Genomic DNA, 14,068 nt, shown 5'->3' with positions numbered 1-14,068 from the left:
AATGTTTTCAGGGAACAAGGTGATCGGGAACAAGCACTAGAAGATCTGAGAACAGGTGTAGTAAGGATTTTAGTTGCTACAGATGTAGCATCTCGAGGACTTGACATTGAAGATATTACGTAAGTTTTGTTATTTTGTAAGGTGTTATTTGGTTGATACTAAATGGTGTATGGGAAATAGTGGCTTAACACTAAAACTGCCAAAGTGGTCCATTTTGACCATTTTTAATTCTTTTTTTGCATTCTCCTTCTATATAGTTGTAATTTTCTGCCTTTTAATGAAATGACTATTTATAATTATATCAATATTTTATCAATATTTTCAAATTAGAAAAAAAAAATGTAATTATAAAGTAATTTTTTTTTCTTTTCTTTTTTATTATTTTAAAAGGTATAAGTTTGCAGATGGTACAAAGAGTGGCGAGTGGCAGGACAGTTAATGACAGTAATCAGGGTGTGCTATTGCAACATGATCTAGAGGTTGAACATTAAAAAAGGCCCTTAATCTGATGTTATTTAGACTTTATTGATCCAAAAGATCACTAAAGAGTGAATTTAAAGTTTAAATATGCAAAAAAATCAAATTCATTGCAGTACTGTTCAATATAAACTACAAACCTTTGTTTCACATACTACCTGTGACAGGATTTTTTTTATGAAAACCCAAAACACAGAAGATACCCACAGAAGATAATACTTATGGGTATCTTCTGTGTTTTATTATGGGTAATTAATCCCTATTAACATACCGTGTGGTAGTGGCACACGCTCAGGGTGGTGGGCAAATGAAAAAGACCTGTGTGCAATTTTTTGGTCAGATAGTTTGCTGAAGTGCATATAGGAATTTTGCTAGCAGGGACAAGGAAGTGATTATACTTCTCTTATAAGGCAGTGATTAGGCCACATCTCAAGCACTGCATGCAGGTCTGGAATACTCATTTTAGGAAGTATGTGGATCTGTTGGATGGGCACAGAGAAGAGCAATTAGATTAGTGAGGGAAACAAAAGGGTGCTGTTACCAAGAAAGGCTTCAGTTCTGCAAATGGCCACATCCTGAGATTGGTCCCCTGTAACATGATCTTATTGAGTGATTAAGGCATTTGAATGGATTAAGTAAATGAAATGCTTTTAGCATCCTTCCTCTTGCTCAGACTACTGATGAGTGGAGCATAAATACCCCCCCCCCTCCCCATGCTGTATAAGCTTGATCTTTTACATGATCAATGCAATAATTTTATTCTAGTTAGTAATTGATAATGTTCATTGTACAGTAATCAAAACATTAATGAAGTCTGCACCAATGAGGTTTTAAAATGGTTCAGGGACACAATGCCAATTATCCAAAAAATTGGCAAAATGGTTGGCTCCTTTACACAATGATGTGCCATATCAAAAATTGCCATTGCAGACAAAAATTGCCATTCCTGTTGTTTGTGTTGTAACCCTTATTCTTCTGGTTTGGCACCATGTGACTTTTGGCTATTCCCAAAATTAAAACAGAACATGAAAGAGAAACAACTTGAGTCAATTCAAGAAATGCAAATAAACACAACAGTGACCACCTAAAAGTACAGGCAGGGCTTGCATAACGCGATTTTCAGTTAACGCTATTTGAAAAGTTATACCACTTTTCACGATGCAAATTTCCAGTTAGCACAATTTTTTATTTTATTTATTTTATTTTTTTATGCGATAGTTGAAAAAGATTTGAATCGTGTGTTAAGCTTACCGCAAGTCGTATGGTCAATAAACAAACATTTACCTGCTGCCCACCTCGGTGTGTTCCCTCAACCATCAGAAAAAGACTTGTTACTTGTTTGTCTCCTGCTAATAAAGTCAATGCACACTTGCATAAAAATTCAAATTTTTAAATGAGCCGGATGAAAATGTTACCGCGAAGGAGATAGCGGTAAAAGAATTAGATGAAATCTTTTGTATCACAGAGAACCTCAAACAAAAGGTTTGAGGTTTTCTGCGATATTTATTTCGCCAGGGCCCAGAGAAGATTGTCGTCGGCTATCAGAAATTGATTGATGAAAAGAGAAAGTCAACACTGTTCAAATATTTCTGCAACAATCATTTCTTCATTGTGTATTTTATGTCAGAGGTTCGCAAACTTTCTCAGTTCATGGCGCCCTTAGTGTCTCAGTAATTTTTTCAAGGCGCACCCAGAACAAAAGAAATACCTAACAGTTCCGTTTAGTAGTTAGGTCCAAACAACTTAATAAGAAAGGCTGAAACTGTGAACTACCTCGAGCTAGTAGTTCACGCGGTGTCTGACAGATGTTGAGTATTGCTGTGTTTCCCCTCGAGAATTTAAAATATTCCATGGTGCGCAGTTTGGGAACCGCTGTTTTATGCAATAAACATTTAATTCCATAATTATTTTCATTATCTTTTACATTGTATACAGTTAAAAAGTTATTTAAAAGGTATTTTTAAAATTCTTTATGGACATTCCAGAAGGTCAGGGACCAATTATAATTTTTCCTATTGATTATTATATTCGATTAATGCGTTTCCATTTTGCGCAATGTGCTCGTGGGGCGAATTAATCACATTAATCGAGGCCAGCCTGTACTCACAAAAGAACTACCAAAAATATTTTATTCAGTGACAGGAAGAAGCATTTAGTTGAAAAGCAGATTATGTTGAAGAATAACATATATCGTTGAATAATATTAATTTTTTGCAACATTAACCAAACCTTTTCATCAAACATTAAATCTAGTATAATATAGAGGAACAACACAGCTGAGCACTGGAGAGTGCTACAAACCTAATGTATAAGTACAACTGCAAGTAGGTAAACAACAGAATGTCTTTAATTGTGAGCTGAAAAATTTGCTTTCAAATAACTTATTTGATTATTGACAGTAAGAACAATTATCACCTGTCCCTATCCACCTAGGCATAAAGAGAGCAATTAATGAATATTTGGAATGGATAAATTATAAAACTAAAGAAACATTTTTATTTATTTATTTTAGGGCAGATACTAAGCTTGCTTCTTTGCATCATTCTGCATTCTTTGTAATTAGTGGGTTGCTCCAGTAAAGTATTTAACACATACTTGTTTTCCATAACGGATTTTGATGAATATTTATGCTATGTCAAAATGTTCTTAATGTTATTTTTTTGTGTGCTCATAATCTGTATTTTTTTGTATTGGGCAGCTTCATGGTGTGTTATATTGATTTTTTGCAGGCACATTTTTAACTATGATTTCCCTCGCAATGTGGAAGAATATGTACATCGCATAGGGAGAACAGGGCGAGCTGGGTAATTATATTCTAATTTTCATTTTTTTATTAATGAAACACATAGTATTATTTATGTATTTATATTGTATAAAACAATATTTTTATTTTAAGTAATACAGTAAGACCCCGTATCCGCGGGAGATATGTTCCAAGACCTACCGTGGGTGGCTGAAACCACGGATATAAGTGAACACCTGCAATCTCATATATAACATGATTTTCTTCATATGCATAATATAGTTTAATTGATAAATTAAACACACAGCAAGACATCATCATCAACCATATTCAATCCACTGCATCATGAAGGCCTCTCCAGCAACTTTCCAGTTCCTTCTGTTTTGAGCACTGGCCATCCATTTACCACCCACAAACTCATGAATTTCATCTAGCCATCTCCACCTTTGTCTTCCAGGTTTTCTTCTAGCTCCTCTTAGGTACCATCCAGTTATTTTCTTAGTCCATCTGTCATCATGTCTTTGAGCTATGCATCCTGCCCAAGACCATTTTAGTTCTTTAGTTTTGATGCGAATGTCCTTTACTTGAAGTTTCCTGCCTAATCCATGTGTTTCTCTTCTTGTCTAACAGTCTGATTCCCAATATAATTCGTTCCATTCTTCGCTGTGTAGTTCTCGGCTTCTCTTCCATTCTTTTGGTGAGTGCCCAAGTTTCACTTCCATAAGTCATGGTGGGGGATTATACATTGGTTCATTATTTTACGTTTCAGACAAACTGGGATATTGCTCTTCAGTATGTGACCATATTTCCTGAATGCTATCCATCCAAAATTTATTCTTCTCTTGACTTCCAGCCATTTATCATTATTACAGCTAATAACTTGTCCCAGATAAGTATATGACTCCACCTTTTCAATTACTGCTCCTTCAATCATTATTTTTCTTTCTGTGGCATACTTGTTCATCATTACTTTTGTTTTAGCCATATTCATCTTTAGTCCAAAATTCTAACTGTGCATAACTGATTAAGATTTTCCTCTAATTCTTTGGGATCGTGGCTTATGACCACAATGGCATCTGCAAATCATAAATGGTTTAGGTACTCTCCGCTCACATTGACTCCTTTCTGCGACCAGTCTAATCTTCTGAAAGCTTCCTCAAGGGCAGCAGTAAACAGCTTCGGAGATATTGTGTCTCCTTCTCGAACTCCTTTCTCAATTTTAAATTTTCTACTGTCTTTGTCTAGTCTAATAAAGGAGGTAGCACTCATATATTTTCTTCAAAGTCATAATATGTGGGGTATCTATGCCTTGTCTTTCCAGTGCCCGAAACATTGCGTTATGCTGTATGGAGTCAAATGCCTTTACATAATCTACAAATGCCAGGCATAATGGTGTTTTATATTCGTTTGCTTTCTCCATTAGCTGTGATATTACGTGAAGGTGATCCATAGTTGAGAATCCTGTCCTAAAGCCAGCCTGAATTGCATTAGCATTAGTAGAGGCATTTGATGCAAGAAAGCAAGCTTATGCAGCATCAGCCAAAAAAAAAATAACCACTTCCACTTCACCCCTCTGTTCGTTCGAAATACCTGTCCAGCGGAGCCTTGAACGTATTTAGGCTATCAACTTCCACGACAAGGGATGGAAGTCTGTTCCACCAACCAGCCACCCGCTGGCTAAAGGCAAATTTCCTCACGTCTATCCTACATCTGTCTTTCCTCAATTTGAATTTATGCCCTCTCAGGTGATTATTCTGAGCAAGAGGAAGAATCCCATCAGCATTGAGCATGCTCAAACCATTCAAGGCTTTATACACCTCTATCAGATCACCTCGCTGGTGCCTAGTCTCCAGACACTGTAATTTGCAAAACTTAAGCCTTTCTTCGTAAGAGCACCCCTTTGTTCCATTCACTAATCTTGTTGCCCTTCTCTGTACTCGTTCCAGCATCTCTACATCCTTCTTGAAATGAGGCCTCCAGACCTGTATACAGTACTCTAGGTGTGGCCTGACCATTGCCTTATACAAGGGAATAATCACCTCCTTATCCCTGCTAGAAAAATTCCTATATATCATTCACAATACACCATGAGCTACTCTTGCAGCCCGTCTGCACTACTCAGAAAACTTCATATCTGCCTGCACAACCACCCCCAGGTCCCTTTCATTCTTTACCACTGTCAGTGTAGTACCACAGAGTTGATATGTTGCTCTGGGGTTGCTGTTTCCCATGTGTAGTACTTTACATTTGTCAATGTTAAACTTCATTTGCCACCTCTCAGCCCATCTGCTCAACCTTTAAAGATCCTGTTGCAGTAGCATAGTGTCAGTAGTGTCCTTGACAACCCTGCCAACCTTCATATTGTCTGCAAACTGGGACATTAAGCTTGATATACCATCATCAATATCATTTATAAATACAGAAAACAATAATGGACCCTATACTGAACCCTGAGGGATTCCACTAATAACATTAGTCCACGAAGAGCAGTGTGCATTGATTACCACTCTGTCTTCTCCCCCTCAACCACCCCTTTATCCATAGCAGCATGCCTCCAATGCCACAGTGCTCCAAATTGTGCAGCAGTCTTCCATGTGCAACAGTATCAAAAGCCTTTGTAAGATCCAAGTATATAACATCAAAGTTATTTCCTGCATCCAGTTCTTTTGTGACTGCATCATAGTATCCAATCAAATTGGTCAGGCAAGACGTTCCCTTAACAAAACCATGCTGTGTCTGAGCTATAACTGAAGTCTTGTCTAGATAATCCTGCAGTGCTTCTTTAACCAGTGTCTCCATTAATTTCCCGGGAACAGAAGTTAAACTAACAGGTCTATAATTAATTGTGTCGCCCTTTGATCCTCCTTTGTGAATTGGGGTCACATTTGCACATCTCCAGTCCATGGGTACTTCCCCTGAGTCCAAGGAAGCTCTCATAATTATGGCTAAGGGTTTGCTTACTTCCTTTGCTACCTCCTTTAATATAACTGGATAGATCCCATCCACCCCAGGTGTGTTCTTGTGTTTATCTTCAACAATTTCTCCTCCACTTTACTCTTAGTTATTACAAGATGCTCTAGCTTACTGCCAGAGTTGAATACACCTCTAGCATTCCCCTCGCTGAATAACTCTTCATGTGTGAATGTCGATACAAAATATTCATTTAGTTTGTTAGCTACCTGAGCAGGATCATCAACAGTTGACCCATCGATATCAAGTGGACCAATCTGATTCATCCCCTTCCTTCTAGAGTTTATATAAGTAAAGAACTCCCTGCTGTTTTTCTTTGCATCCCTTGCCAAAAATTTCTCGTAATCTGCCTTCACCTGCCTAACCTCCTTTGTAACTTGGTTACAGATCAACTTATATCTATCATAGGCTTCTGTGTCACATTTTAATTTATATGTATCCCATGCATTTTTCTTCTCTGCCATATGTCTCATTAGTTCAACTGACATCCACTTAGGCCTCACCCTTGAACAATATTTCTTAGTTGGTATGTAAAACCTAGTAGCTTCCAAGATAAGTTCTTTGAATGCTTCCCATTTTGAATTTGCTGTTGGTAACATCATCAGTTGGTCCCACTGTATAGACTTTAAATACTGTCCCAGTCCATCGTAGTCGCCTTTACGAAAGCAATAACCCTTCCCTTTATCCCTAATGGTAGTTACCTCTTTGAGTAAATCCCACTTCAGCACACTGTGATCACTGCCACCTAGTGGTTCATTTATCTCCAGATTCTTAATGCATGAAGAATCACTGCTGATAATCAAATCAAGAGTATTCCTCCCTCTAGTTGCCTTCCGAATATGCTGATGTAGAAAAGAATCATCCAATGAATCCCCAAAGCCTTGCTAGTGTGTGAGTGACCAGCCCCCAAATTCCAGTCAATATCTGGGAAATTAAAATCTCCCATTATAAGACTCTCTGATTTACTGGCCCACTCTATTTCCTTGTACAGTTTCTTATTATACTCATCAGAGTCATTAGGCCTATAGCACACTCCTACTCTCAATTTTGATCTCCCAATGCTTATGTCACACCAAACTGACTCGACACTGCACTGTCCAGCGATGTCGACTGGCTTCGCTTCCTTGGATTTTATGTATTTCTTAACTAATAGCATAACCCCTCCTCCCTTCCTATCCTGTCTATCCTTTCTGTAGACATTGCACTCCCCAAATTCCAGTTCTGCATTCCTTATATCTTTGTGACACCACGTCTCTGAAATCCCCTCAATATCTGCCTTTGATGTTTTGAGCAATACCTCAAATTCATCAAATTTATTTACTAAACTCCTAGCATTGGTGTACACTCAAGTATACATGCACCTGTTCTTTTTCTTAGCTACCCTAACACAACCCATGTGTTTACATTCCAATAGAAGCAGTGCAAGAATCACTTTCACCTCTGTCAGTGGCTACTGTTAATCTATTAGTCCTTGTATCCCCCCCCAATCTAGCAGTTTTCCGACCCACCTAACACTGCCTTGATAGCATCAGCAAACATTCTTGCACCCTTTCTATTTAAGTGTATCCCATACCTGTAGGAACAGTCTCTCCTGTTAACAAGTACAGACGAGGCTGAAAAAAATTCTATCCCTTCGGCCTTACACAATCTTTCCAGGGCCGAATTGATCGACAGGGCTCTCATCATATACAAATGTACTCCCTCCTATCGTGTCTGGGCAGAATTGCAGACACTTTCAAATTCAACCCTAATTCACAGCTTTTTTTCAACAGTGACCTGTACTTGTTAACTGGTTAATTCCGCCGGTCTCCTACTCTTAATATCATTAGTGCCAACGTGTACAACTATATCACCTTTTGTGCCCTTAAAAGATGATATCCGCTCTGTCATCATTTGCCCCTAGCAGACATACAAATTGTACCTTGGTACTGTTCCACCTATCCTTTTTACAAAGCATGTTTCCCGTTTCATTGACAGTAGTCACCAACTACTAGTTCCTTTGGGACCAGCTCATTCTGCCTTGGGTGCTGCTGCTGTGTTGCGTGATGAAAATATCACCGGTTTGGCCGAAACAAGAAGAAGAAATGAATCACAAGTTTATCAAGTGGAAATCTGCTGTACACCAATGGAAACAGTGAAAGGAGTGAAGGTGGAGTTGGGTTTCTGGTCCATAAAGATTTTAAAAACAACATTTTGGAATTCAAAAGTACATCACCAAGGGTGTCAAGACTAATACTCAAGATTTCTAAGAGGTACAAACTAAAGGTTATAATGATTTATGCACAAACGTCGAGCCATGATGATGAAGAGGTTGAAGAAATGTACACTGAAATTGAGTCTTCTAGATGAGCAGAAAACCCACTACACTACAGTAAACCCCCGCTATTCGCGGTCGCTGATTTAATATAAAATGAAACCTAAAAAAATGTGAATTTTAAAGCTGTGAACATTTTCCGCCATAAAAAAACATGGGCGTGGCTAAAATCATCTTTCCAGGTCAAAACAGCGGTGGGGGAGAGGGATGACAAAATCGCGAGCGTGGATGTTTCTCGCTAATCCTTGTTCAGTATGTGCTATGTGCTTGTCATGGAAGGTTTCGCCGTTTGCTTTTAATTTACATGCTTATAAATTGAATAAATTTATAAATTGATATGCTTACAAAAGTGAAAAATCTACCGTTTTGCAGTGTATTAGTGAAAACACTTTTTCGAGTGTGTTAACGGAAGAAAGTGACTTTATTGTGGACAAATTCTTTTCTAACCCCTACAAAAATATGGCTACGAATAACAAGGGAAATGTGAAAAGATCAAAGAAGGTGATGACATTAGCGAATAAAATTGAGTTATTAGACAAAATTTCTAATGGTGAAAGTGTCTCCTCAGTGACAAAACATTATAAAATCAATGATTGAACGGTACGATCAATCAAGAAATCGGAAGAAAAAATCCGTCGTGGTGTCTGTGAAAACGTGCTAATTGCTTCAAAATTTTGCTCTGTAACTCGTGATGTTAAATTAGAAAAAGCTTTAAATCTGTGGGTAGAAGACTGAACTCAAAATAAAATTCCGTTAAGTTCACTCATCATTCGTGAAAGGGCAAAACTCCTTTATCAACACTTTAGCGAAACTGGTGACAAGTGTTTTAGCTAGCAAAGGCACTAGTTTGAAAGATTTCTTTGAAATTTCTAATAAATATTACATTTAATATTAAATTGTTTCTTATTTTCATTTCGATTTTTCACTATGTACTGTCTGTGTACATAGTCATATTATGATGGTACATATAATACATACATAGACAAAATTTTAGACTAGTTTATATTTAATACTTTGGAACGGAACCCCTTTATTACTATGGGAGCCATAACTCAGTATTCACGTTTTTGGTATTCGCGACATTTCTCAGGAACGTAACCACCGCAAATAGCGGGGGGGTTACTGTATTATTATGGGGGACTTCAATGCTAAGGTTGGAAAAAGACAAAACAGTGCAGAGAGGGGAACTATAGGAACTTTTGGAATTGGTGAAACAGGTGAAAGACTTGTAGAATTTGCAGAATCTCAAGGATTGTCAATACTGTACACTTTTTTTCAAGAAAAGGGTGAACAGAAAGTGGACATGGAAGAGTCCAAATGGATTAACAACTAACGAAATCTACTTCGTCCTCACTAACAGAAGATATATTGTGAATGATGTTGCCGTCCTGAATAAGGTAAATGTTGGAAGTGATCACAGAATGGTAAGATGTACACTTGATATAGATGTAGGAAAGGAAAAAACTGACTCGAGTAAATAATACAAAGGTCTTTGAGATAACAGAAGAGGAGAAAAAGCAGTATGTACTAGAACTTAAGAACAAGTTTTGTGAGCTTTTCCAAACTGCTCAGGGCCAAGATATCGACAAGGAATATTACAACTTTCTGGAAGTGATAAAGCCCAAGAAACCTATAGGAAAAAAGAAATCCAAAGAAGAAAAAATTAGTCAAGAAACACTTGTCATGATGAATCGAAGATGACAAATGAAGAGCAAGAAAAACACTGACAGGGAGAAAATTGAGTATACTGAGTTATGCAAAGCCATTAGAAAGAGACTCAGAGAGGACATAAGATGATTTAACACAAGAAAAGTAGAACAAGCATTAAGGGGAAACAAAGGATTTAAATGAGCAGTAATACAGAAAGACAAGTGATGGTGTTACTTATAAACAGCAGAGAAGGCATAATTCAAATAGCAGAAGACTACTATAGAGAATTATACAAGGAGCGAGGGAATGATGCCAGCAGTGGGAAAGATGGAAGACATTACCAACATTAAATATGGGAATAATAAAGTACAGCAGACTCTTGATTTACCGAGATTGGATTAACCTAGACACTTCAGTACTCCAAATTAGAAAAAGAAAAGTCAACCAGAAATCATAAAATTCAAGTATTAACTAGAATAGGTAAAAACAGATATTTTGCAAGTCGTAAATAAGCGACAAGAACCGGCATTATAAGTCGTCATTGGAAGATTAGTATACCTATTATCTGGCAACCCTCAAAACAGTAGGTGTGAAGACCACACCTACTGCTCAAAACAAAAAAAAAAAAAAAAAAAAAGAGACCAAATGTTTAGTTGATTTAGTGCATCGCATCGATTGTTGTGTTCCACCAGAAAAGGACAAACTTTGTTTTTTGTTTCATTATTTACATCAGTGATGTTGGGTTTTTTTTTTTTTTTTTTGTTTAGAAATCGTGAAAATGATGGGCAAACGCAAGAGATTGGAGTTGCTGTTCCAACACAAATCACAGATGCTCGAGGGGATTGATGCCTGGGGAATTTGAAGGCCAAGGTAATACCTGGAAGTCTTCCTCATGTTCTGCGAACGAGTCTTGAACAATCCGGGTAGTGTGGCATGGCTTATCCTGCTGAAAGACAGCACTGCCAGAGGGGAGGACTGTTGCCATGAAAGGGTGTACCTGGTCAACAATGATGTTTAGGTAGGTGGTAGATGTCAGAGTGCCTGGCACATGGATGACTGGACCCAGGGTATCCCAGCAGAACATCGCCCATAGCATGACACCGCTACCACTGACTTATTTTCGTTCCACGGTGCATACAGGCACCATTACTTCCCCAGTTAAACTACCCACATGTACCCTTCGTGCAACAGGAAACGTGATTCATTGCACCACACAACCTTCTTGCAATCACTCAAAGTCCAGTTTCAATGTTCACGTGCCCATTGTAGATGCTGTCGCCGGTGAACAGTGGTTAGCATGGGCGCTTGGAGCACCCTGCTGCTACGCAGCCCTAGTACTGTGTGTGTGTGTGTTGTGACACATTACTACCATCACTAGTGAGTTGTGCCGCAGTCGCCCTTCTGTTGCCATGTACCATCCGGGAGAGCCTTTGCTCATCTCAAGCATCGATGAGCCGTGGTCGTCCAACACCTTGCCGTCGGTTCGTGGGTCTTTGACCACTTTCGGTAGGTACTAACCACGGCTGACCATGAGCATCCCACCAGCCGTGGAGTTTCAGATTTTCTCTGATCCAGTTGTCTGGCCATTACAATTTGGTCTTTGTCAAACTCACTGAAGTCTGCTGTCTTTCCCATCTGAAGAACAAGAGTAACACTGATTAATGGAGCTCGGTATCAGGTGTTTTTTATACCGTGGCCCAACCTGTGCACGTGCCATAATTCACCTGCAGTTGCTTCAATTTGCATAACAACTCGCTGGTCGTAATGTTTTGGCTCATCGGTGTATATACTTTATTCACTCTGACCATTACACTTCATCTAAGTTCATTCGTAAAAGGCCTTTTCAGCATGTACAGGTGGAAACTAATGATAATATAATTCAGTCAACAACACTAATCAGATCTCACAGGTGCCTAGTTTCCACATGCTCCAATTTGAAATTAAAAACTTGAAATCATTAAAAACTGAAGTAATTAAGAATTCCCTTTTGTTCCCCCTCACTAATTTCTCTCTTCTCTGTATCCATTTCATGATTCACATAATTCCTAAAATAAGGTTCTCAAGATGTATACATTGCTCCATACTGCAGAATAATTACCTCCTTATCTCTGCTGGCAAAACTCCTGTATATCATTGACCACTGGATCTGAACCAGACAGAAAACAACAAACAGAACTCAGAATTATAAAATATTTTTGATGCAAATGTAACGTGGTTCATTATTTTGCCCCCCCCCCTTTATTTACTTTTTTTATTATGTCCCATTCTTTGTTGAATTTTCATACCACCACTTGGTTTCTTCGTTGTTTTAATTTACTCTATGGTTTGCATTAATTAGTCATTTGATTTTAATTTTAGTGAAATCTGTTTATTATGTTTATTAAATATTAATTTACATATTTGTATTTGGTTTGGACCTGCTGACTAGCTGGGTCAACATTTAAATTTGCATTTTGTCTGTTATATTTGCTTATTTACCAGCAGAGGGCAGCTGCCACAATCTACTTCATAATTTTGAGTTTTGTTCATTATTTTCTATCTGATTTGGATTTCATAGGAACATCCACTGACATTTTTCTGGATAGCGGCACTCATTCTTTGGTTGAGGTTTTGAGTTCCTTTGTTTTGTTTTTTTTATTTTATTTTATTTCGTTCTGAATATTAGGTGCTTTTTTACATAAAAGCAAAATTGTGCACCTTGCCAAGTTCAGCATAACTTCAGTAATTTTATTTATTTTTTCTTTTTTCATATCTTAAGGGATATTACCGCATTGATTCCTGTAGTAAGATTATCATACAAATTGCCCTTTCTTTTATTATTGCTGCCAAAAAAATAGCCATCAGTTCTCTCTCTCTCTGTCTGGTTTAATATAATAAATGAGAATGATAACTTACAAACAAATTATGTATAATTAACATTGCTTGCTAATTTATTTCAGAAAAAGGGGAAAATCTATCACTCTCATAACTAGAGAAGACTGGAGACAAGCGCGTCACTTGATTGACATCATGGAAGAAGCAGAACAGGTAATTTAACTATACTGAAAATAACCCTTTCCAATATGCCAATATTAACATGTGAAACCATTCTGAAATAAGTTTGTATCATTAAATGGCAGTCACTTGTAGGTAATTTTCACTCTAATTTTGCTCAAATAACCTTGTTCACTGTAGGCTAATTTGTGGTACTTTCTAAGGTTTTAAGTAGGATAGTTCCTACTACTATTGCTATTTTTTGTCTTTATTTATTTAAAATATTCCTTTTTCCCTTCCCCATCCTCAGTCTAATACATCATCTTTATACCATTTGCTTGTTCCTAATATATATTTAAAATACACTAATTTCTCTCTTCTCTGTATCCATTTCATGATTCACATAATTCCTAAAATAAGGTTCTCAAGATGTATACATTGCTCCATACTGCAGAATAATTACCTCCTTATCTATGCAAAATGAAATCCTACACTAAATTCCACATATTTATATTAAACATATTGATATTAATCGTTTTTATCCTCCCAACTCAATACTTATTTTTACCTAAATAAATTGCACCGTGTTGGGACTACCTTGTCCATACTGTATTAGAAAGTGCTAATTTCATTTTCATTCCTTTTTGGCCTTTCACTTTTCTTCTACTACTATGGACTAGTATATAAACGCAGTTCCTGATACATGGTCAGGTATAGTCCCCTGATGAAATACCCGATCATGTATCAATATTTATTTCAGCTGATGTCAGATCAAGCATTTTTTGCATTACCCGTATTAGACCATTTACTCATTTACCAAAAATGTTCTCCCCACATATCTGATGACGGCTATACCATTTTCATTTTATTTTTATTTGCATTTTATTAGTATTTTGTTATACTAATTTTACTTCACAGTTGACCTACTTTATATTGGCTTG

The 14,068-nt window shown here is 37.3% G+C and overlaps 1 protein-coding gene across 2 annotated transcripts in view; it reads left to right on the top strand.

The window, feature by feature from the left end:
* Positions 1–14,068, top strand: part of LOC150087421 (putative ATP-dependent RNA helicase DDX43) — a 246,754-nt gene that overhangs the window by 221,752 nt on the left and 10,934 nt on the right. For both annotated transcript variants that reach the window (XM_090372060.1, XM_090372059.1), the window contains exons 17-19: positions 12–119; positions 3,207–3,281; positions 13,094–13,181. In XM_090372060.1, the coding sequence (XP_090228186.1) occupies positions 12–119; positions 3,207–3,281; positions 13,094–13,181 (271 nt within the window). The remainder of the gene's footprint in view (positions 1–11; positions 120–3,206; positions 3,282–13,093; positions 13,182–14,068) is intronic.

This window comes from Mastigoproctus giganteus, chromosome 4 (genome assembly GCF_048544385.1).
Source record: "Mastigoproctus giganteus isolate SK-2022 chromosome 4, ASM4854438v1, whole genome shotgun sequence".
NCBI lineage: Eukaryota > Metazoa > Arthropoda > Arachnida > Uropygi > Thelyphonidae > Mastigoproctus > Mastigoproctus giganteus.
Note: the sequence above shows the minus strand (reverse complement) of the source record. Positions and strands in the feature narration are given on the sequence as shown.